The following is a 25291-nucleotide window of genomic DNA, read 5'->3' as shown; positions in this document are numbered from 1 at the left end:
GGGAAGGGAAACATGATAAACTATCTCTGATACAGGATTTCTGGGTTGCAAAGCTTGTTCCTTGGCTGAAGTGTAACATCCTCAAATGTAAGCTCTGTTTATTGGCAGAATATCGTATAGCTCAGCAGGTATAATGAGCAGAATTCCATTTCCTGAAGTAAATTGCAGAGCAGAATGGATCTCTATCTAAGTGGTTGTGTGCTTGTTACTGGTGAGCAATTGCTCACGTCAAATGCCCAGGCTGAAGATGCATTCCAGCAGTATCAGGCTTGAGCCTTTCCTTCCTGAAGTGCTTCTTGTGTTCTAATTGCTATCTTGCTTGGTAAAATAGTCTAGCCTAATTTCTCTGTGCATGTTAATTATTCCAAAAGGAAAGATATTATTTCTGAAGAAGATCATTAGAAGAATAATTAATCACATGGCTTTCTTTTATTAAAACAAATAACCAATATTTATTATAGAACTGTGTTAAGTGAGTGTTTTTTTGCTCATGTTTAGAACTACAGAAACTATATATACACACCTACAATAGAATGAATTAATTTCTAAATTTGGCTGCGTTATGTTAGAGTAGCAAATTCACATCAGTTAATTCTTTGCTCTAGAACTCTCATTTTAAGAAAAAAAAAATCAAAAATAAGAATTGAGGAATTGTTTTGGGGTATGTTGACAAAACAGCGCAAGTACTCAAGTTAACTTTCAACATGTGAACACAAGCTCCAAGGACTGAGGTGAATAGGCTTGTGCTGAAATCCCATGCCTTGTTCAGATTGATTTTGTTGTTGAACTATGTTGTACAAAATCAACTGAGGGGCTCTGTGAAAAAGCAGCTGCAGGATAAACGTATCATTAGTTTAACTTCATTGTCATCAGTTCTGTTTGGATAAGTCTCCTGAAGATATTATTATATAGTGTACTTGGGGTTTCATCCTATGATTTGCAGACAAAATTTGGCTTGCCCAAAGTGTTCATGTGGCTCTGAAACTTTTTCTCAATGACCTTCCAGCTTCTTTGCCATCACATTACCAGAGAAGTTTCTCTGTAATGGCTAAAATGCGTGTAGCACCTAAAAGATGATGGATGGCTCTCAAATGTTGTGCTAGTAGTGAATGGGCAAGTTGGAGCATATGGCAGGCTGCTTATATGTCCCATCGTATGACTTGATTAGAAGTATATGATGTGATGGGAAAAAAAAAAAAGGCCAAAATTGTAGATAGAGTGAATAGAGTATTACATCTAAAATTTTAACAGTTGCTCCAGAAAAACCCATAACACAAAGTGGCTGGAATTTCAGGTCTCCAGCTGCATATTTGAAACCTTGAGGACTTGTCTGACTATCAGGACAGGATGATATTCATCACAGGTGTCAGTCAAAGGCACATATTGCAAGAGGAGCAGATTTTCAAATCATGGTTGTGTCCTGGTGAGGCTGGTGAACAGAAATCGTGCTGTCTGGTGATGACTGTGAGTCGCCTGAATATATTTTTGGTTTACAGTCATGTTCTCCCAGTCAAGTAGAGGTGGTTTGGCTACAGCTTTCTGGTGCTCTGACGCATCTTTTCATACATCTTATCACATGGCACATCCATGTCATGAGTGGTAAGACACCAGCTGCTTCTCCAGCCTTACATACAACAATACTGTGTACTGTGACCTTGACTTCAGATAAGAGAGAAGATAAATGCCTTTGCTTCTGAAGTGCAAAGACGTGAGCTTCTCCTGGTTGCTTTGAGATTTTTTCATCTTCTAGACTTGTGTTTAATGATGTCATCACTCCTCATTCCAGTTCTTTCCAGGTCCTCCAAGAACTTTCGTTTAGTTTTTGTTTAACAAAAAGCTCTCAATCCTAGATATAGTTTTATTACTTCTTTGTTGTCAGTCCTTGGACTATTACATCTAATAGCATCACTTTTTTCAGCTTTCTGCTTTTTTGAAGCTATTGGGTAACAGAGTTTAGTTTAAAATTGTCTACATTCACTTCAGCCTGGCTTTATTTCTGATCTCAGCTTCAGTCTTGAACAGAAATTGGCAGCTCTAATAGCTACCTTGGCTTTGATATATGAAAGGGTTACCTCTTTTCCCTGGAGGAGATGTTTTTATTTTCAGATATTATATCCATCAGATTGGAGACGCAGGAACTTCCATGCCATCTATTTCACTTGAGTAGAATTGCCTGATGTGCTGATTTTTTGTCTCCCACTCCATCTGTTTTGTGTTTTTTGTGCAAATATTATTTTTTTAATATCTGTTAAATAAAATCAGGTATGCCTATTTTTTCAACCAACACTCGTTCTGGAATTTAGTCATCTTTATACCTGTCTTCAGCACCCAGTGTGTCAGTGTGTTGCTAAGGGACAGAGGAGCACATCCTCAAATCTTTCTGGAATCAGTCAGTCCTTCTCTTCTGCCTTCTGTTTCAATCAGCTGTTTTGGATTTCAAACTTAACCAGAGCCAGTTAATCATTTGTGATCCTTTTTTTTTTTTGTTGTTTTTTAACAACTTAAGGAACTTCTTGTGGGTTATCTTAATCAGTCGGGAAAACTTTCAGATGTTGGACCTGGCTCCAAAAATTTGATTGATAATGATATGAATGTGTTCATATGTGGCACAGCTGCCTCCTCCAGTTCTGTAATATTTTTTTAAATGAAAGTTATATCATTTCCATTACTTTAAATCTGAAGAAAGTATTCTCTGGTAATTTATTTATCACTTCAATGGGCAGTTACTAAAAATCCTGTGAGTATTTTAAGCCATTCTCATCTTACAATTGTTGTAGTTTGTTTCCCTGCTTAATGAGTTCTAAACTCATTAATCAGAATAACAATGCTTCTTGATTCCTGTTTTCAACAACACAGGCTTCATCTGTGTACTAATAATTTTGAAATATGTGTCTTACGGTTTTATAATGGGAAAGTATTACAAGCATACATCTCCCTCTGTCTGCTAAGACTGTCCAAAACGTTTCTAAACAGCACTGAATGGGCCCATGTGTATACACAGAATTCCCGCATGTGTAAGTGACCAAAAATAGAAGTATAGGATTATTAGACAGCTTTATTTCTACTTGATAAAATGCTTCCAGCACTGTTGGAGGTTTTGAAGACAAGGCTCATCAATTTTATGTACTTTCCAATTTAGAGACCCCTGAGGTTCAAGCAAGAACTATTAGGAATGTTAATTTGGGAGAGAGTTGTCAGATATCACGTATTTCACTGACTGATGTTTGCAGCTGTAGTCAGACTTGCACTTCAGTTGTAACCTCAGTAGTTATGCTCTTAGATCTCTGTGTGTATAATAGAAGCTTCTTGTCCAGATATAATAGAAAAGTGTATTTTGTTTGCAGAATCTAACGTGGCCTGAGGTTACTTTTTTAGAAGTATGTCACTGCATAGGAATGTAGAAAACTGCAATTCTTGTTTAGGATAAACTCAGTATGATATGTAACGTGAGCATTCATGCCTCCTGTCCGAAGTCATTGCCCATCTCACTCTCTAGCCCAGGAATTCCAGTCACAGACTGAGACCCTGTTGAGTAAGGTGAAATACACACGTGCATGCACGTCCATGCATCAGTGCCATCCTTAAGGATTTTAAATTTCAGCAATGAAAATACAGCTACGGATGGCCGTTGGGAGTGCAAAGAAAGAGACAACATCAATCAAAATGGATAGCGCTATCTGTCTTGTGGTAGTTCATCACTTTCCAAGGTTTTGGAGGTCTTCTGGGAAAGTAAAGTTATGTTTTCTTTGATGGGAAGATAAGGCTGGTGGGCATCCCTCTCTAGAATATCTCTAGCAAGTTTAATGCAAGGGCTGTGAATAATTAACGATTTCTGGTCGTTAGTGTTCAATGGAAACAGAGTATCCATGGTAACATAGCTATCTTACAGTTAACATGGACTTGTTCTCTACAGGGTTACCATTTTCTTAAAGCTTTTTGGGCAGGGTGTTATTCCCTTTTACAGTTTCATTCAGATAGCGAGAAATGCTATCATCTATTTTTGAACTTAGAAAATATTTACTATTTAACATCACTCATGTGGAATGGCTGGCAACAGGTGTCCTGCTTTTTGCATAATATGAGCAATAGCATAGATCGATGATGAAGCTGAAGAGTAGAAGTAAAGAGAAGAACAGAAGAAGATTGGTTGAATACTGATGAAATGATGAGAGAGTGGGAAATTAGAAGGTCTATGAGCTTTGTGGAGACTAATTCCTGTTGTTCTTCATATTTAAAAAAAGAAAAAAGTCACTGTGCAAAACATCTTCACCATTTCTTCCTTGAATTAGCATCATTGAATGATGCTAATGCTCGAGCAATCTATAAAGTCTTTGAGTTTAGAGGACTGTTCTGTTTCAAAAAAAAACAAGGGGGAGTGAGTTAATAATACAAAAACCATACAACCACAAAAAAAAACACCAAGAATTCTACTTACTACAATGGTTCTGCTGTGTTCAGAGCACTCTGTCTCTGAAGTAGGACGCGATTTATTTTACCATACCTTTCCAAAGATAAAGGTTTGTTACGTGCATTTTTTTTTAAGGGAAGAAAGAAGCAAAAGGGATAAATCATGTAGGACAGAAAGCTACTATCGCCACTTATTTTTAAACATACACTTTCCTCCCTACCTCTACAAGTGGTAAAAGGCTTGTAAGTTCAAAGCCACTTTTATCTTCCTTTTTAGTGGATTGTTTGGGGATTAGGCAATTCTGTGGTTGAAGGGGAACACCCCCCCCCCCCCCCAAACACTGTATCTGTTTTAACTCACCACTTTCATCCTTAACCCTGTAAGACCATTTGAGTTGTTTTAAAAATGACTACGTGAGTGTCTGCATCAAAGTCAAAACTCTATGTGAAAGCACTACATGTCGCCTCAACCAAATGAGGTAGAGTAGGCAGTCAAATTCGTGTCTGGGTTGACAGATAATACCAGTTTCCAAGACTAAAACCTGTCATTCCTGTTTTCCCACTGAGAAGAATCATTGTCCAATTATCGACTATATTGTTTTTTTCATCTTTTTAATTTAAAGCTCTACCAGGCATCATTAGAGGGGGAGGAAAATGACAAAATGGAGCGGGGTGCATCACTGATGCTAGAGAAATGACACCTTTGTGCATTCTCAGCTTTTGTAAAACATTGTGTAGCATTGTTCTGGAAAATCCTGCTCCCTAGGCAGCAAATATTGATGCTTGTCCTGTCTGCCTTCCTAGCTCCCTGACAGCTGAGCTTTCAGGAGACGAGGGAGAGGTACTTTGGAAGTGGAGCACAGGCTAGCCAAACACAGAAGCTGCTCATAGTATAGAGAAAATTGGGAAGTAAAGAGCTCCTGAGACATTACTATGGGGAATCAGCCATGTAGGGTTTTCCAGTAGAAAGAGTGTGGAATGATTTCTCAAACTGATACATTTCAACACCAGATATATGGACAGGCTCTTTATAATGTTTTGCTTTTGTAAGAAGTTGCAGGGCAAAGAGGCAGTCGCACTACGTGGTTATGCTGCCCTGGAAGCGCAGTGCGTATTGGGATAGTCTACAATCCAGCCACATGCAAAACGTTTTGGCTTTAACTACTTTTCTACAGTGTCTTGAAGAACATGAATTTCTGACCTGAGACTGAGCATGGGAAAAGCTAAACCAAAATGTATTTGGCTCAGTACCTGGGAACAACTAAACAAAGAACAGAACTGGATGGCAAAGTTTAACTTGATCAGGTAGAAGTTGTGTGGAAGCATGGAACATGTCTAGTGAGTGAAATGGCTGTGGATCTGATCCACCAAGTTTGTGTGTCCTTCACAGCCAGAATTTCTGTCCTTTTACAACCAGTACTCACAAGTATTTAAGATTAATTTGTAGCTGAGGATGCCACAGATGAGGCTGGTCATGATAAGTATTCATTAAGCTTCCTATTCCTCCTTCTATTATCTCTAGCAAATTTTAGCTGCCTAAGTCACCCAGAGGTAATTTCTCATCTTGATTATGCTTAGAGTGTGCTAGTGAGTGTGTAAATTGTCTCTTCCTGCTCAGGGACAGTGGCTAAACATGCAGGGCCTAGATGTACCATATAAAGCAGCAGAAGGATTTAGGAGTGAGGTGCCAGGGACTACACCCCAGCTAGGTGGAACTGGCATTTGTTGCAAGCAAGCTGGCCACAGGTCAAGTAAATCGCAGAATCAATTTAGAGTTTAGATAAATACAGTGGAAATGATTTCACTCGCATCTCATTTTAATGAAAAGTTGCCTCTAGAGTTTCACTAAAGAGAAAAGAAAACGTGTTTTTCATGTACTTTCTTAGCTGATTGCTGATAATAGAGGAATTACAGTAGTATAATCACAAAGCGGGTCTGTAGTATTGCAGTCTTTTTCACAATGATAGACTTTGAAATGATAAAGGATTGTCAAACCTTGGTAGATGGCATACAGATTTAGGTGATGTGCATTTAACGTTACATGCACAGCGTGGCCTACATAAAAATGAAAAATAAAAAAATATAGTACTGCATTCCTAACTTGCAAATGCTCTGCTTTTTGTCCCCCTGTTCAGGAGCCCTGGGATGCGCAGCACATTCCAGCACTGTTTTCTGCTTTCTGTGGTCTGTTAGTTGCACTTTCTTATCACCTCAGCAGACAAAGCAGTGACCCATCTGTACTGATGTAAGTTGCCTGCAATTGTTGTTTATTGATTTCACTATACAGCACAAAAAATGTGGTTTGCTCAGAGTCATATCTGGATTTCAGAACTGTGGGGATTGTCTCCCAAAATTACTGTGGTGAGGTAGAAATTCCTCAGCACGTCTGCCTGCATGGTTCGTGTCAGTCCTGTTAAGTAAATGAAGTGCTGCAGTCAGATCAGCAGTAGGGCTGGTGCTCTTTACACAGCTCTTCCAAATTCTTTAGGGCAGATTTTACCCTCTGGGAAATTGCATGCTTGCCATATTGGAGGATAGTGATTTAGTTGAGGGGACTTGCAGACTTCTGGAATTACAGAACATTCATTGGGTGGCACCTTGGCAAGGAGAAAGGACTTCTGATTTGTGGGGAAGATGGCTTAGGGTCAGTATCAGTAGACAGTGCCTCTCCAAGATCAACTCTTCCCTTTTCTGCTCCGATATACTTCGCTAAAGGTAGCAGAAGAGAGTTTGTGTATATTGAGAGTGGATGCTGGGAACAAGGAAGATCCAAGGAAGTCCCAACATTGTGATCTGACAGTTGAGGTGATGTGAGAGAGGTCTTTAGATGCAACTTCTTTCCTGTGTGAGAGTTGTGTTATGTGACTGTTATGGGGGCTGTGGTTGTGCAAAAGCAGCTGGGCATCTACATGTATGGCTGTGGGATTAAGCATGCAAGCAGGTTTCATGCTGCCATTATTACCATGTCTTCTAGGATTCTGCTTCACAGGCAGCTTGGTCTTATCCTGGCATAGTGCAGAGAGCTTATGAGGAAATCCAGAGGCTCTCTCCTCTCAGTTTTGTGAGGTGTGTTGTATATGTCGTGAGGTGAGGCTCATAACTATATGAAGATTGTAGTAGGCTTGCGGTAAGTCAGGCTGGTTGGCCACACAGTTTTGTAAAGGAGGGCAGAAGTGAGATATTAACAGAAATGGGCTACCCAGTAAATCTCACTGAAGAGCTGATAAATTCTTTCTTCAACATTCAGAAGATTGAGGGAATCTGAAATTTAGACGTTATTAGGTCGTAGTGTGGCAAAGTAAAAAGAGCTGCTTATATCTACTGTCTTTATCTGAAGCCTACTGTGTCTTGCACTGGCATCAATTAGGCCTGGATCAAGTTCTGTGTAGGCAGCATGTAACTCATAGGCCATTATAGGATGGAACTCAGGTACAAAAGGAAGTAAAGCTGTGTGCTGTATTGGGGAGGTTTATTTAGCTTCAGAGTAGAATACACGCAGGTAAATTGCAAATCAGCATGTAAGTGTGAACTCTTTCAATTTTGGAGTAATTTAAATGTATATTTTCTGCCCCACTCTCCAGGAAAGACACACCAGTTCATTAACTTCCTTAATAAAGTAAAAACTTGTATTTCCTTAAACTTCTAAATCTAGCTCCTGATTCCATAATATTCTTAATCAAATCCTCAGCAGCTGAAAAAGTTGTTAAATATCTTGTTTAGGTTTATGTGTACAGCAACATCAAACGTTCTTTATGCAATCGTGATGAAAATGTATAATCCTTAAGAAAAAAAAAAAAGAAAAAGAAAAGAGGTTTAAGACGTTTTTTTAAACAGCTCTAAAACTTAATTAAAGGAAGTTAAGGGGATTGGAAACAGTGTTTAAAGGATGGCCTGTGGCATAAACTTCAAGATGGAGAAGGTAGCACATAAATCTTGAACTGGGGATTAACATGCAATTTATACAGAAATGGCCTCTCTGGCCTTTCTAATGTGGGTCTAGAGAACTCTCATATTGGTTTCAGCTTAGCTGAATTATTAATAAAGGGCATGAATACCACAGTACCCTCTTAGCTCATTCCTCTGAATGACACAGGCACATTGATTGGACTGCTCTGGTTGTGAGACTCCTTGACATTTTGATGAGGAAGCTGTACCCTGATCAAAGGTAGAGCTGGTTTGTATCAATCTCCAGCTATACAGAGATAAGATAGCTACTGCATACATGAGGAAGGAAAACCGTGGCTGTTCTACCTCCTCTGCTCCTTCCCCTGCTCCCCCCACTGCAAATATTCATGTCTGTTAGACATGTTCAGAAGTATCCTTTTTTTTTTCTTTAACAGGTCCCTTATTCAATGCAAATATGTGCCTCACTTTCTACGTCAACAGTTTGAAGATTCATCAGCAGATCCACTCCCAGAAAAGATGAGAGAATCAGTGGTAAGACCTTTTCTTTCATTACTTTCTGCGTGAAGTGTTCTCCCATCCATTTTCCCCATTGAGAAATCTTCTCAATATTCTTAATTACTAATTTAAATATTTAAACTACTAAAAACAGAAAGCGGAAGGATATCTGTCCTGTTCCTTTAAATCCACAAACTTAAACTGTGGGAAGTACTTCCAGACCTTCTCTTCAGAGAGGCCTGAAGGGAGAACTGGTATCCAGGAGAGGTTGATCTCATGGAGTTCATGTGGGAAGATCATCAAGTTTCTCAAAGTGTTAAGGGGCATTAGAGATTTCCTAGAGTCATGAACTGTCATGTTCTTAGCTGTCAGAGAGCCATTCTTCCTGATCACATCCTAATGCCTGCTTATGAGCATTTACAGCAAAGGCAGTTATTCCTAAAATCCTGAATACTTGCAGAATCAAGGAGCGCTCAGTGTCTGGGAGACAGACCACCTTCTTTGACCTTCAGACACAGCCTGAGAGTCAAAAGTGCCAAGGGGTACAGGCCACTAGTATGGTAGCTGCCCTGGCCTCCAGGTGTCCCTTCATATGGATGCATCTCTCTCGTATATCTTGTATCATGTGTGATGGACATTTCATAAGGTGTTACATAGCCTAAATTAAGCACATGAGTTTAATCCATTACATCAATATTTTCTGCTTTTCATTGCTTAGCTGCTGCTTAAATTATTTCCTACCAAGTACAATGTTAAATTGTTTACTATAATAAGGCCCACATAAGATTAAGTGATATGTCTGTTCCTCCTTGGCTTTTTTGAGCTTCAGCTTCTTGCAAACTGAGCCACACTGCAATGTGAATGTAGTAACAGGAAAAAAAAAAGGAAAAAAGTTTTTTGCTATATTTGGTGTGTAGATTTTTGCCACAAGTCATTGTCAGTCCACTCTTGTACACAGACACTGTATTGCAGATGCAATGGAAAGCTTCTCTTTCTCTGGTATTTATATCCCACTTGTATCTTTTGCTGATAGCACCCATCTTGGAGCAGTACAGAGTCTGATCTCATCTGTTCTGCAGAGGGACTCTTGCCAAGGGACCGAAGCAGTTAATACAGCTGTCCACTTAATTGGTTTCATTTCACAGTGCAGAGGGAAACCTTGAGCAATGCTTCAATACATTGAAGAAAACAACAACACAACAAAAGAATGAACAAATTCACATCTAAGATCTTGATTGTATTTTCAAAATGGAGTTATGCTGCTGACTCCAGACCTGTTTTTGTGCCAGTAATGTGGATAGGGGTCTCATGTCTTATATTCACACAGTTACCATGTGGGTCAGCTGTACTGGGGCCCTTCAGCCACTGGAGCTGAAGATGCAGAAGCAGAGGGAGGAACACTGTGGGACTGGCCACACACAGGACTCCATTTCTTCACCATGTTTCTTATCATGATTTTGCAAGCATGGTTTGGTGGGGTTTTTGTTTCTTTGTGTCTGCTTTTTTTTGGGAGATGTGTTTTACTAATTTATTTATTTATTATTTTTTATTTTTAATTAATTGGGATTCCTGCACGTTTTGCTCCCCAGGATATAGCTGGTTTGTGGGGATTGGCAATCTTCTGCTCTGTATATTTGACGCTCCATGCCACTGCTATTTCTAGACAGAGGCTGCTTTCTTTCAGTGTTGTTGGAGCTTGCTAGCTCTTCACCTTCCTTTTTTTTTTTTTTCCCATATGTGTGGGTTTCCTTCAGTCTTTATAAAAACTATGAGCAAACGTGTTTGCTTACAATGTCAACTAGCTATGCTAATTCTTCCACAATGAGAATTCTCTTGAAGAACAACAGAGCAATTTCTGGTTAATGCAGGCTGTTTGTCTAGTCCCTGTGTTATCTGGTATCTATGTCTTAATTAAGCATTTTAACCAGTTTGCCAGGAGACTCCCCCTGTATGTAATAATATAGCAAGTAGTGAAGAATTGAAGCAGCAAAAAACGCATGTGCATCAAGTTTGACGAACACAGTCAAGCCACAGTCTCTACTGACTGGCCTCAGCAATAACAATCACGTGTTTGTCAGGACTCAACTGACTTTAAAAGCAAATTTAAATTCAACTTAAAAAAAAATAAATCTGAGTGCTCCTCTGTGAGTAGAATAATCCTAACCCCCGGCCAGTGCCAGTGATGTAAAAATGTGCCAGTGATGTTTAAATTCCACACAAAACAGCCAGCCCTGCCCAGGTCTATATATACATGTATGTTATGCATAACATGCCATTTAAATGAGGCCCTTTAAAATCAGAAATCCTGAGGCATACAAAACCAATTCACATTGTTAAGCAGCTGAAAGCAAACAAGGTTAATACTGAAAATTAATCTGTTGTATTCTGTAGTGGCTTCATATTAATGTTAGCAGTAATAAATACAACATCTCTAATGTTTAGTTACATGACCTTTACTATTTCCCTTTGCTTGAATAGCTGTGTAAGAATTGCCAGCTTTGGAAGCCTGAATTGTAAAGCAGCTGTGATGGATAATTGACCATTCAACTTTGAGAATGGAGCTTCCTACCATTATAATTAATTTCTATAGGCATCCACATGGCTGATTGCTAGATTAACCAGTGGCTTGAGGGTGTTAATGTGTTACATTCAAACCCAGGTTCCTTCCTGGCCTTTAATACAAACATCTAGATAATCAGTGAAAGGCTTTGTACAAAGCTCCAAAAGTGTAATCAAAAATAATAATAAAAAATCCTGCTATAATATGTAAAATCTCTGAGGCATTAAATGCAGTGTTGTTGGGTCAGGGTTTCTTTGTTGCCTTGACTGTAAAATGGAGGGAAAAAGAAAAAGAACACCTGCTTGCACCCCAAACCATAACACAGTGGTAATGACTCTCTCATTGAAGAGATTTAAACTGTGATCAGAGCCTAACTTTCCTATATTGGATCAAATACAAGAAAGGATTTAAGCGACACATTGTAGGGTGATTCAACATTCAATTCATAAGTGCCTGTGGTTGGGAATGGAATCCAAAGTCCCGCTAGATAGTTGGATTTAAATGCAGGATGGAGGACAGAGTTGTGTAGAGGTAGGCATGTGCTTTGCAACAGCTAGCAAGGTCCAAGGATGCCAAGTGCAGGAGAGGGTCCTGTGTCCCATCCATGAAAACTGCAGGAAGATGCCTTCACCACTCACTTTGAGTTTCACAGCTTTCAGTCCCCACCTGCTTTTTTTTTTTTCTTCTTCTTCTGGTGAGCTGGATAGTAAGTCTTGCTTTAAAACCACAGGCCTTTTCCTGTGTGTTATGTTAATTTGTCAAAAGCAGTGAGAGAACCTTAAAAAGAGCACTTACAAAGTCAAAGATGGGAATTATCATGGAAATACCATGCAGTACAGTCTGTGTAATACAGTTTGCTCTCTTTGGTGAGCTGGCCTGAGCATGGAATGGAAAGCTTGGATGCCTTTTCCCCCTGCCCCCAATATCTATTATTGTCACTACTGATTTTATAGCTAAGTTCTTAATGTTTGATATAGTTCTTAAAACGGCAGCTTCTTCAGTCACATGATTATGAAAACAACTCAGCTGTCATTTTAATAGTAATCCTTTTTGCTTGTGGAGGAGAGCTTGAAAATATGATTGGCATGTGTTTGTTCTTATAAGCTTGTTTTAGATTATTGAGTAGTTGGATTCAGCTGCACACAAATGATACTTACTGAAGACTTTTCATAATACATCTCCACAAAAGGGCTGAAGTACGGTGCTGCATAAACCTGGCACTGCTCAACTTTCTCAGATACTGAGTTTTATAACCTCAATACTGCTGCTTTTTATTGCCTTTGTGTGAAGTAGCTTTAAAATTTTGCAAACGTTAAAAAAATATGTCAGTTATATGAGCTGGTAATAATTCCCTTATTGGGGTTTTGACCACAATTTTTCAGTACTGCTACATGTACTAAATCCCCAATATTTGCTAGTGAGAGAAGCTCTAAACTGACTGTAGAGAACCTGTGGGGATGTGTAGGGGTCAGAAGTTTGTTCAGTAAAGATGACCTTCTCTGTAAGGTCCCTAATGTGATTTTCCTGTTGCATATGGTGGCCAACAAGCAAGGGACAAGGCCAGCAGCGCTGGGTTCTGGAAAGATGGTTCGGGAGGAATCCGACCTAGCTCTCCTCCTGTGCCTTGTCCTGTAGTCCTTCCTGATCACGGTACTGCCTGAAGAGGGCACAGCCTGAGGAGTAGAGGGAGTGCTGCTCTTCTGCAAGGATGGCTTTCTGAGCAAACTGAGAAAAGAAAGGACAGGTTTTATTGCTTGAGAATTCAGCTAAACTGGATTGGAGTTTCATGGGACAAAGCAAAAGTACTTTTTGAGCCTGAAGGCTTTTTAGTCCTGCTGAATTTCAAAGGCCTGCTGCAGCAAGTGGAAGTGTTGATGCTGGTGACCTTTTACTAAGCATTTCTCAAAACAGACAGTGATAGGCAGCCTAAATATAGTGGTTGCTGCCAGCTTCCCCTGTAATTCACAGCCCTTCTGTTGTTCGCTTCTTCTACTTTCTTTGTTTATCTCCCTTATTCTTAGGTTTGCTATCACAACATTATTTTATGTTTTCTTTTTCTTGTCTCTGATGAAATGAATGAAGGCTACCTAGATTGCAGCACCAGGAAATTGGATGTTTTTCAAATTCTAACAAAGTGTTGTATTCCACATGTTGTTTCTAGATGTCTTTGAATTAAAGTATAAGTCAGTATTTAAACCAAGAGCTACAAATAGTTACTTGTGTGATAACTTAGTACAAGTATTGAGTGCTGAACTTAAACATCCCTCTTATAAATCTAGGACAAGATTTTCATTTACTGGGAAAGACGTTTGAGTGACCTCTGAAGTACAATTCAGAAGATCACAGAGCTCAAAAGCTATCTTGTTTACTTGTTTACTGAGAATGACATTTTAATCACAAGAAAAATGGGCGGCTGGAAAGACCATGATATTTTCTAATCTTTCAAAACAAAATTACTCCTACTGTAGTTATAGATCTTTATATAAACGCAGACTTGTCCTTGCATTATCATTCAGTGATACCAGAAAACGCCTTGTCTGAAATCCATAAAGTCTTGCTGATATTTGGCTTCTGATACAGAAAACCAGAGAATGGGACGTGTGACTTTAGAACATCAGAAACAGAAGTTAATATGTTTATTACGACATTGTAGAACTGCATGAGTCATTTCAGTAATGCAAGAAAAAGTAAAACTGAAGCAATCGTATTGCTTGCAAATAGGTCAAGGAACCAGAATTTTGATTTCCCAAACCAAAAAACTGTAACGTGAAAGAATTATATTCCTTAAACAGAATCAGACTCAGTATGAAAATGTATTGCTTTTATTTCTGCAATGTTAAAACCAAATTTTAAAATGTGGTTTAAAAGTAGGCACGATGAATTTAAACATGGTTACTTTGACAAATCTAGCATATGAAGAAATAATTTCACAAAGCAAGAGTGGAGAAAATACTTTTTTATCAGGGAGTGATGATTAGCCTTAACACAATGCAGACTGCGAGTACTTGAGAAGCGAGTCGCTTACTTTGACTAGTTAAAATAGTATTGGCTTGCTAATTTTGTATAAAATAATTTTCACAGAAAGAAATTTTGAAATCGGATCTCATTGTCTGCACAGCGGCTGCTGTTCTGTCATTTGCTGTCAGTGCCAGCACTGTGTTTCTATCATTAAGGGTATGTATCATTCCTTTATTTTTTTTCTAAGGTATTATCTCTTTTATGCAAAACCACAGGATACTTTAGCTGTAAGGAATAGAAATTGAGGAAAGAGAAGTTAGGGAAAATGTATTTACTGGCCGTGATAACTTAATGCTTTTTAATTTGCAGTGCAATTAGGTTGTGGATATTTGTATTAGGCAAAGTATTACTTATCTGGTGTCTCTTCCTTTAGTCCTTTGCATATCTGCACCTCTTTTAGGATATGCAACTGGGGAGACAGAAAGGACAAACCTGATCATTTACCTTTTCTCCTCCATTTAGGGGAAAAAGAAAACAACAATTGTTCATGCACAATACGTATTTCAAAACACATCCACCTGTGTAGTCAGAGTTTGAACATGAGTTTCTAAGTGCGCAGAAATACCATTTTAGGAAATGTTTTTTATATTTTTGCAAATTATAACCATTTTTCTTTTTTTCTCACTTGGCCCAGCCATTTCTCAGCATTGTCCTGTTCGCTTTAGCATGGACCGTGGGATTTGTAACACATTACATACTTCCTCAGCTTCGCAAGCATCACCCCTGGCTGTGGATCTCCCACCCCATACTTAAAAGCAAAGAGCACCAGCAACGGGAAGTGAGAGGTTTGTAATGAAATCTTATCTAAACAATGGATGCAGTGGCTTGCAGCTTGTCTTGATTTAAAAACAAAAAATCCAGAAAGAACAGGGCTGAAGGGATAATTTATGTTTTACATTTGATAAGATGCCCCATGAGCCTTTTCTTCTCAAGGCTAAACAGTCCCAGCTCTCTCAGCCTCTCCTTGTGTGCCAAATACAACAGTCCTTTAAACATCTTGCTGGCCCTAAGCGGCCTTTCATGAGCCGTCATTTGATCTGCTTTTTTTTTTTGATTTTATATTACAATACTGTTACTTGTGTTGCCTGATAAACTGGCATTACAAATAATTTTAAAATTTAAATTTAAAGATTACAATTGAAATTGAGGTAGAACTATTTCTGCTTTCTGATATACAATTATGCATCATTTGGACAGCATGGATAACGCAAGTTAGTTTTGATTTCCATCGTAACACTTTTAGAGGAACTTAAAAATTGAAAGAAACTGTGAAAATTTCTTGATGACTTGTTCTCGTTTGTCTGCTGGCTTTAGCAGTGGTGCCCTGACACCAGTATCTGTAAATATTTTAGTATACTGGGGTCTGATTTCCTGTTCTGATTTAGTTATTTCCACAAGCAGAGGGTATACTTTGAGAAGGACAGTTTTTTTCCCCTGGCTCTCATCTTGTATTTGCTACCAGCCAAAAGCTTGCTTGTCATTTTTTGATGGATCCTGTGCCTTAATCATTCTCAATATATGTTCCTGAGGTTTTTGAAGACCATGTTGTCAGAACACAGTCTGCTGAGGGACTTTAATCTGTTCAGCTAGGCAACAAAAGAGTTCAGATCACTCTCTGCAAAAATACGCGTTAAGGATTTAAATTTTCTTTTAAAAAATGTGTCTTTCGAAATGATTACTTTCCAAACAAGGCTTGGTTATGAAAAGGTACCCAAGAGACATGATTGAAGGTTGCCTTTCAACTTTTACTGCAATACAGCAAGGAAAGCGTAGTAGAAATATAGATGTTTTTAAGGTTCATATCCAATTGAAAACATAGTTCAGGGCTTTCTCTCCTTGATAATCATGAAGTCTGATGTGTACCTAAGTTTCATTGTTACATCAACTTAATCATAAGACATTACTGTAGGTCTTCTTTGCTTTGTCCCTGATTAAGTCTGTCTTCATTTTTCAGAAAACGTTATTTTCCTAAATGCAATGACTCAGCTTTTGAAAAGGTTGAGGTCTACATAGAGATATGCCAGACTGATCTCCACAGATGGGTTTTCTTCTACTTTGAGATCAGACGCATTTCACATGGTACCTGCTACAGGCAGCAGGCTTTTCTGCTTCCTTTGCAGTCCTCATTTTATATGCAGTCCATTTCCTCACTTTGGGGTTTAAATATTATTGCAATGCTATGGTCTTCTGTGTAGAAAGCAGGAGTTTAATTTATTTATTTATTTGTCTATTTATTTATTTATTCCCCAGTCCCTCGGGCTGCTGCAGAGGATTTTTATCATGTTCTGAAATGAGAGGCTGAGGAGAAAAAGTTGTGTAATCCCTTTGATAGATATGTCTGACAGGCTGTCTTCTTTCTTTTACCCTGTAAGAAAAATGTAGAAGCAGAACTTAAAGGTTACCTTTGTGTATAGCAGAAGGAGGTTGGAAAAGAACTGTATCCTGTATTTTCAGGTGTGAACAGTAACAGGACAAATACACAAAGCGAGGGGTCTGTTAGCACTATTAACTGCATGTAATTTCATTTTCAGCTTCCTAATTTTTGACAAGTGCAGTTCTTATGGTAAGGATGAATGATTGCTAGCAATTAGATGAGCAGCTGGTAATGACAATTCCACAAGTTTATTCTTGGGTTTGTTTCACAGACTTCAGATGAGTCGTTTGGACTTTCAGGCCCTCCACAATATAGCAATTTTCAGAACGGTTCTCATGACGCACCTATGACAGAACTCATTTCTTGTTATTATTTTGTATAACTGCAAGAAGAAAGACTGAGCTTAAGATGTGTGAGCTTATGGGATAACAGATGTGTAGAAAGTAATGACAGACTGTGTGAGAAGGCCTGAAGCAAAAGATTCTTAGATTCTCTTCTCCTCCTTCCCCATCTCTGCTCTTACACCCCACAGACTCTCATAAGCCATTTTCAAACCATCCACTTCTTTCCCTGGGTCCTCTGAATATGTGTGATTTTTTTCTCTCTGCATTGTCCATACATGCCTTGCCAAGTCTCTTTCTGCTCCTGTGGCTACCTTCCTTTTGGTTTATTTGATATGCACATCTCTTTATTCAAGCTCAAGTTCTTACACAGAAATTGGCTTTGGGCAGCCAGATGAAGTTCTTTAGAGCATAGGAGCTCTGAAAGCAATTTGTAGTTCGGGAGAAGGAGAGAGAGTAGAGAATAAAAGCTGGGTTCCAAAATAGACATCTGACTGTGTGTGTATAATCTTAGGAGGTAGCCTGTCAGCCTGTTGTCTTTCTCTGTCATTGAGAAGGTGGTGTGTGGCTGCATGTGTGTGTATACATAATTATTCTCATTTCTGCAGGAAAGAGTGTTGGAGATTCAGTAGCTGGTATTGTTATTTCTGAGTCAATACCAACTTCTGCCTTTTTGTGTTTGCTGTATTTTTCCAATAACCTTGTGTAGATGAGTTCAGTTAAGAAGAAAGATGCTACTGTTTTCCGTACACAAGTGTTTCTGCACTCAGTTCACCGAAGTTCTCACAGCACTTTAGTTGCACAGAACATTCAGTTCTTGTTTAATGTTCCCATTAAACCTGTGATCTTGTTAGAAAAGTCTACTGCAGAAGAAGATATTCTTTACTGGTGGGTGACGTGATCCTGGCAGATAGTTTTTATGACAGCTGTTCTTAAGGTGTCTTGAGAAACATCTGTGACAGTGTCTAGCTCCTATTACTTCTTCAGTCTTTAGATCTCAAAGGGTATTTCATTTTGTAATGAGGTCAATAATACTTTGCAGTCAAACGAACAGTATTTTGTCACTTGGAGAGAGAGGCACAAAGTTCAAATGAGGTTCCTGGTCAGAGCCGGAGCTGGAGAGGGCCTCTCCAGAACCATTGCATTACTAAAGGTGCTATTTAATACAGTGACTAGTAATTGAATTAGGTAGAATCTGCCATTTAGCATGTGCCACCTTTTATTGTTTCTGAGCATTTTCTCATGCATGTGATTATAAGAAGCAAAACAGATACTCTCCAAATTCAGAGAGCAAAATGATTTCTCTGTTGAAAAAAATATTTCTTTGTGTAATGAATTAGTTGGTTGATTGTATTTATTAATATGAACTAACTCGTATTGTTACTTCTACTGTATTGTAGTGCAAAAATGCTGATAATTTGATGAAATGGTGTATTATCTGAATTTTTTTGTTTCAGATGCTGCTCATTTGATGTGGTTTGAAAGACTCTATGTGTGGCTTCAGTGCTTTGAGAAATACATCTTGTATCCAGCTATAATACTGAATGCCCTCACCATTGATGCTTTCTCAATTAGTAAATACAAGAAGCTTGGTACACAGTAAGTTGATTTGATTATAACTCACGGCATGTGATTAGTATACTATTCAGATTTACACTGAAGACTGAGAATTGAAATTTGTTTCTGAAATCAGTCTGCTTTTCACAATTTTCCTTTGTGCCATTATTAGTTCAGTATACAATAATCATTGGCTCTGCTGAAAAAGAAAAAAAAAAGCTACCATAGCACATGCTAAGGCATGACTCTAGTGAGAGACAGAGAAATTAAAAGATTAAAGAGCTATATATAGATATATATGGAATGTCTAAATGTCAATTAAAAGCAAGACGCACTATACTAGGCTGCAGGTGTCTGATGGGTATAAACACAGTGGGGTAACTAGAATTAATCAGATGAAAATGAGAAATCTAGGCTGGATATCAGGAAACATTTCCTAACTGAGGATTGTTAAGACTATGGCGTAGCCTCCCAGAGGAATTATCGGCAGCTTCACCACTCAAGTCAGACTAAACTGAATAAAATATTCAATAGTGTAGAATGGCAGGTAGTCCTGCATTAAGAGTGGTTTTAGAAAGATAGGGATATGCTTTTTTTTTTCTTTTCCCAAGTCTTGTCTCTGATATTAAGCAGAAGTGATCCATGGATTCACAGTATGATTCTTGCAGAGACAGCCTTTTATGGTAAATATTTTGGTTGGTGACTTACCTACTGCAGATATTCAGCAGGCTTAGTGACTGCAGTATCCCCAGTGAGCAGAATTTCTGCAGTCTTTTTATCAGAATGACAGTGATGCAGATGATAAAAACAAAGAAACAGCTTGTGTTCAGGAAGGAAGGTTCCAGCACCAGGAAAAACTGCTGGGGCAGGGAGAAGTTCCTCAGTATTAATAATAATTTAGATTTTTGACTTTAAAAATTAGATTTAAAAATTAATGTAAAAATGCATTTTTTGCTTATTCTTCTCTCTTAAAGAATAACACAGCTTTAAGGACTAATTTTTTTTATGTAGATAGATTTTTATAAATACATTCTCTGCTAATAGGGGCTAAACCTAGTATAGGATGTTAGACAGATTTTTCCATATATTCCTCCCAGACTGCTGCTTTTCCAGAGAGACTCTCAGTAGTCACTCAGATGGGCTGTGTAGTTCCCTATTGACCTTCTTCTCCTGGGCACTTGGGAGATTCTAAGGTTGATGTGCTTCAGGGGTTTAGGTGTGTTATTCAGGGTAGGTCTGCATTGATGACCATCACTGTGTTTGGTTCTGCAGGGCTGGGAAAACTAAAATGTAATCAAAATGCTATTTTTCAATAGTTAGCAGACGTGAGTGAATACATGCACAGAGCAAATATGTGGAGTTTAAAGGGCGCTATTTCTGCATAGTCATTCTTCAAAGCTAGAATTACACTTTAAAGTATCACCTCCCTGAAGCCTTCAGAGGTAGTGAGTCTGTCCAAAAATCTCGAGATTAAAGAAAGCAATTACATTTGTCTGCCTCTGATTGTTTAGCCTGTAGGGGAATAACATGACAATCCCTTGTTTCCCCATCCTCCATGTGTATGTGTGATCACCTTGGATTTAAATTTACCTTTTAGCATGCCAATAAAAATAAAATTCCTGACTGCGGTTTCAAAGAAGTTCCACTCAGATATGCCCAGACTTCATCAAAGAGATGCTGTGACTTAGGGAGCTAAACCCTGTGCTGACAGTAGTAGAGCTATAGAGCTGTAGCTCCTTTCAGACAGTAAAGCCCATGGGTGAATGCTGGTGTGTCAAGACTGCTGCTGACCTTGGTGGTACAAATTAGTTTGGGCTACGTTTACCCATGTGACAGCTGCATTAGTGGACTGCAAGGAAGATGAACTCTCGTTTTTTTAGTCCATAAGGTACAGAACTTGGCTTTCCTGCCCCTTGTTGGCTTTCTCCTGATCTGCTGCCTCTGGTAATAGGAACAAAGAGGAAGGAGGGATGGAAGTTGACACATAGTCTTCTGTCTGCTTTCTGTCTTCACTGATCTTCATGTCTTTCCTCCTTTTTCTCATAACTGAGGCTGCAGCACTCCCAGTATCCCCTTCTTCTCTAGCACTCTTTAATATTCTTCCTCCAAGACTAGCTTGTAAATGCCACACACAAGACCTTTGTCCTCAGATCCTACCTCTTTCTCCTCAACTCTTTAAGCATTTGAAGGGGCCCTAGATTCTCCTTTGGTCCTTCATATGCCATGTTACTAACACAGAAAATATAACCCTCAGTATATAAATAGCTATTTTCTTTTGTTGGAACACTTCTTAGTTATTTACCACCCAAGGATCAGACCGTATCATGCTGCAGAGAAGGGAAGGCACACTCCTTTTCTGTGTCTGAAATTATCCAATGTGATAAGTTTTGTATGATTTGATTTGGAGTTTTTCTCAATTCAAATCTATTTCTTGAAGTAAGTTTCTTCTTGGTTTATGATTAAAAGGACTGAATTGGTTTGCTTCTTGGAGAGGCAGCACAGCTGCTTCCACAGCCAGGAGTTTACTACAACTTTGGAGACCCTGATGTGCTGGTTATTAGTGGGATTCATGCTGACAAGCTGAAATGCCTTCTCATGTTACCTGCCACAGAGAGTTCAGAAATAAGCCCTTATTTTTGATTCTCTCTCTCTTGCTTTCTCTCTACTGGGAGTTAAGGCACCGGGAAAAGCATCTTGTGCGACAATATCTTTAAAGGAGGAGGATAATGAGCAACTTATTACCTGTTATCCCTTGAGAGCATTATTTTATAAATGTCCTTTCTGTGAAGTTTTCCCAATGTTAACAGATTTGGTAAGGAAAAAGTCGTCTTCTTGCTCTATCACCTCTAAAATTTCCATGTGAAAATTCTTCCATGTTGTAAGAATTTTATTCTTTCTGCAAAATACAAGATCCAAATGGTTTGCACGTGACACATCGGGATGGATTCTAATGACTTCAGAATCTATCTGATTTAGGCACTAGGTTAGCCCTTCAGGAATTTGGGGAAAATTGAAAACAACAGCTTTGACAAGGTGAGAAATAAGGTCAGCTTGGTATTTCATTCAAACAGTGATGTCCTGGTGATTCCTTAGAATGACCTGCACTCAAAGAAACTTGTATCTTCATTAATGAAGATACACAATAATGAATAAATGTCACATGAGATCAACCTGGAAATGCACAGGCTGAGAGCCTGCCTAGAATAATGAAAACCTGTTTGGAGCTTTCTGACCTGTCAAGTGTCAGTCATGGCAGCAGGTATTCTCCTGGTTCGCAGCAGGATGGAGGAGAACCTCCTGTGCATTTTGCAAACACATGGCCTACTTTATGGAGTCACTCAGTATTCATTAAAATCCCCATCTATTTTTACCAGCATCAAAACACAACACATCTCCCCAAAAGAGTTTGTTTAATTTACATAGGAGAAGTCATCTGGCTCCCAGTTCACAGGGAGTTACTTGTACGTGTCTATTAAGTTTGGGTTGTCTTTTCAGGAATAGATCCAATACAGCTCTTAGGCATCAACATGCAAAACTGCAATCCAAATGTACATGTTCAAGTGCCAGAAAGCCCTGGGGATGCCTAATATCACTAAATACTCCTGAACTTGACTTGATGGTTCACTAGGAGGCTGAAGATGTACTTCTGAACATGCCCAGAGCCTTCTGAATACATCACTTTTACCTTACCCTGACTAGGAACCAAACACCCAAAGGTTTTGAGCTGAGAGGTGTTGCCCAACGTGTGATCAGGATTGGGTTCACAAAATACTGCTTCTATTTCTTTCCTTTTAAAGACCTTGGTGGTGCAGTAAGTGTTGCCTACTTCATTTAACAGAAGTCCAACTGTTGAGCTCCTACCAGGAAAGTGGAGGCTATGGAAGATTTGCTCTTGATTCCTCCTGCTTTGGTGGGAAGGAAATTCTTGTAATGGAATTGGAACCCATGATTCCTCACCTACTTTAAACCCTATTCCTGTGTCTTTTAGTGGTTGCTAGATAAAAATACAGGACCATGCCAGTGTTAACTGTGTGGAGCCCAGTACTGTGTCACATCTCAGGGGAATGCCTTCCAACAAAGATGTGGAATCTTACTTTGCATTTCTGGTGACAAAAAACCTTTAACTCTTCTTAGCAGAAGAGTTAAACAGATTCAGCAGGAGTTGAGGGTACTTTTGGAGGGTGGAATGTGGGTCTCAATTCCTCCAGGGCTGGAAAGTGGCTGGATTTGGGTTCTTTCCTTCCCGTGCAAGTATTCTAGACAATAGGGTGCTGCAGGGAAGTTTGGTGTCACAACCACTCTTTTGAAAGAATACAGCCGTGGTCGGTTACCTTCAAGAACGAGCAAAAGCACTTAACTGTGCAGACGGGAACGCAAGGAGACAAAGGATCCACACCTGCAGTCTTAGGTCAGCGTGGGTTAAGATGGGGCAGTGTTTTCAAACCCATCACCATCCTGAGGATTTCCTCTAGGCTGGCTTTAGACACGTGCTTGTTGCCTGATTCTCCCCTCACACTGAAGGAGGAGCAAAAGTACATTGCCTTTGGTTTTGATTCTACCCAGGTGATCTAAAACTAATGTCTGAGACCTTTCTAGTGTCTAACCCCCTAAGTGGGCTGTAATTATCAAGAGATCAAAATTGCTAAGATCATCTTTCTAATTCTGTGAAGTATCTTAAAAACAAAACTAAAAAATGTTAACAACCTCAAGTCTCAGAGTTCAGATCAGAGTTCCAGTCCAGAGTTCCAGTCTCAGAGTTCCAGTCCAGAGACTGGAGTGGTTTTCTAAATTTAAGGTGTGCTAACACATTACCTCCATCTTTTCTTCTCATTTAATTCTACTACTTTTTTTTATTGTGTAGTTTTCTGGATAGTTAAAAAGGAACATTATCATCTTGGAGACGCAGTAGCAAGCACTTTAATTTTTGGAGAGCTTAGTTTTCTGTACGGTCACCTAGTACTTAGCGTTCTCAGCTTAAGTTTGCTCTCTAATAAAGGAGAGTGAAATGCAGATTGCATGAATTTTACAACATATAGGTACAACGCACAATTTCTTTTTCAGCTGATGAAGGAATTACTATCTAGACTAGATGACCTGTTCAACAACAATATTAAGGATTTCAAGCATTTCATTATCCATGGGTGTTTCTATCCAGAATTTAGGCATAGTGTGTAATAGGATAATATTTATATACTGTGATCAAGTTAAATTTCTAGTAATAAAAATTGGAATGGGTTCAAGATGTTTTCTTAAATTACAGCAATAGATTAATGGAAGCATGAAGATAATTCTGAAACAAATTTTCTTTTAAGAGCTATATGTAATATAGCCTTTTTAGGTTCTTGGATTTTAGTAGCCAATACTGTTCTTTTGGTACATAATTATTTCTTTATCACAGATTACAAGTGTGTGATAATAAAATACAAAGTTGCAGATGGGTAATGTGATTATTAAGAGAACATAGGATTAACATCAGAAATCAATAAGATGTGTAGATTTAGATATACAAAGCAATCTAAAACATCTGGTGCAGCTATTTGTATTTAAGAGCTTCATAATTCAATGTTTTTATTACTTTGACTTGATTAGGTTTTTCTTTCTGTATTTCTTACAGCTGTGATATTATCCTGATAACAGTTGCTGGGATGAAACTCCTCCGTTCCTCATTTTGTAATCCTATTAATCAGTTTGTTACTTTGAGTTTTACCGTGATCTTCTTCCGATTTGACTATAGAGACATTTCAGAAAATTTCTTGCTGGATTTCTTCATGATGTCCATTGTGTTTCATAAGGCAAGTTTTATAACTACTGTCACTTCTTTGGAAAAATGTATTTCATAGCTTTGATTTATCTTCTCAGTGTCACTGTGCTGATCAATACGTGGTGGGATTTGTTAGAAATGATGCAGACATGCATAGGCACAGATGATTGGTATTATAGAGGAAAAAAATCTGTAAGCTAAAACCAAGGTTTCAGTTAAATGTCTTCTGGTTTTGTGCAATGTTTTGCATTTACTTTTTGTGCACAAGTTGTTACAGAAGTTCATAACTATCATTTTCAAGAGCAGAATCCTCAGTGAGTTGGAAAGAGCCTCTTGGGTCATTAGTGCAGGGCTGCCCTCCAGATCAATCGCCTGGGTGTTTTTTATCTACGTTTCCTTTGAATGCCTCTTGTGTTCAACTCAACAACTTCCTTTGGGAAATTATTCCACTATCTAATCATTCTCAGGATAATAAATGTTTTCCTAATGTCAGACTTAACATTTTTCTTTTCCTAGTTTCTATTCATTATCTTTGTAATGCTGCCCGTAACCTTAACCTCAAAGCTCCTTCCTCTTTCTCATTGTTAACCCTTGGCTGCTATGGAGTGTATTCTAGTTGCATTAACTTCCAAAACAAGCAAACTAACAAAAACAAACCAAAACCAAAAAAAAAAAAACACTTTCTGAATCATTTGGATCAGATCCTTCTTAGATCGACTATCTATGCTATTTCACTGGAAGAAGTAGATTTAACTGATACTTAGATAAAACATGAGAAAGTACTGAAGACTTGCCTGAAGCTTTTACCAATTTTCGCATTTTGCTTTTAAACTCGCTGGTCCCTGATTATCATAAAATACAATACAGTTTGT

At 38.6% G+C, this 25291-nt stretch overlaps 1 protein-coding gene across 7 annotated transcripts in view; it reads left to right on the top strand.

Annotated features, from left to right (window-relative positions):
* Positions 1 to 25291, top strand: part of PCNX2 (pecanex 2) — a 165623-nt gene that overhangs the window by 65119 nt on the left and 75213 nt on the right. For all 7 annotated transcript variants that reach the window (XR_014581368.1, XM_083828450.1, XM_083828451.1 and 4 more), the window contains 6 exons: positions 6543 to 6652; positions 8748 to 8844; positions 14450 to 14542; positions 15021 to 15171; positions 18559 to 18700; positions 24273 to 24450. Coding sequence is in view for 6 of the 7 variants with exons in the window: in XM_083828450.1 (XP_083684576.1) it covers positions 6543 to 6652; positions 8748 to 8844; positions 14450 to 14542; positions 15021 to 15171; positions 18559 to 18700; positions 24273 to 24450 (771 nt within the window). In the remaining variant the exon portion in view is untranslated. The remainder of the gene's footprint in view (positions 1 to 6542; positions 6653 to 8747; positions 8845 to 14449; positions 14543 to 15020; positions 15172 to 18558; positions 18701 to 24272; positions 24451 to 25291) is intronic.

This window comes from Anser anser (genome assembly GCF_964211835.1).
Source record: "Anser anser genome assembly, chromosome: 3".
Lineage (NCBI taxonomy): Eukaryota > Metazoa > Chordata > Aves > Anseriformes > Anatidae > Anser > Anser anser.
The sequence above is the reverse complement of the archived record's forward strand: the minus strand, read 5'-3'. Positions and strand labels throughout refer to the sequence as shown.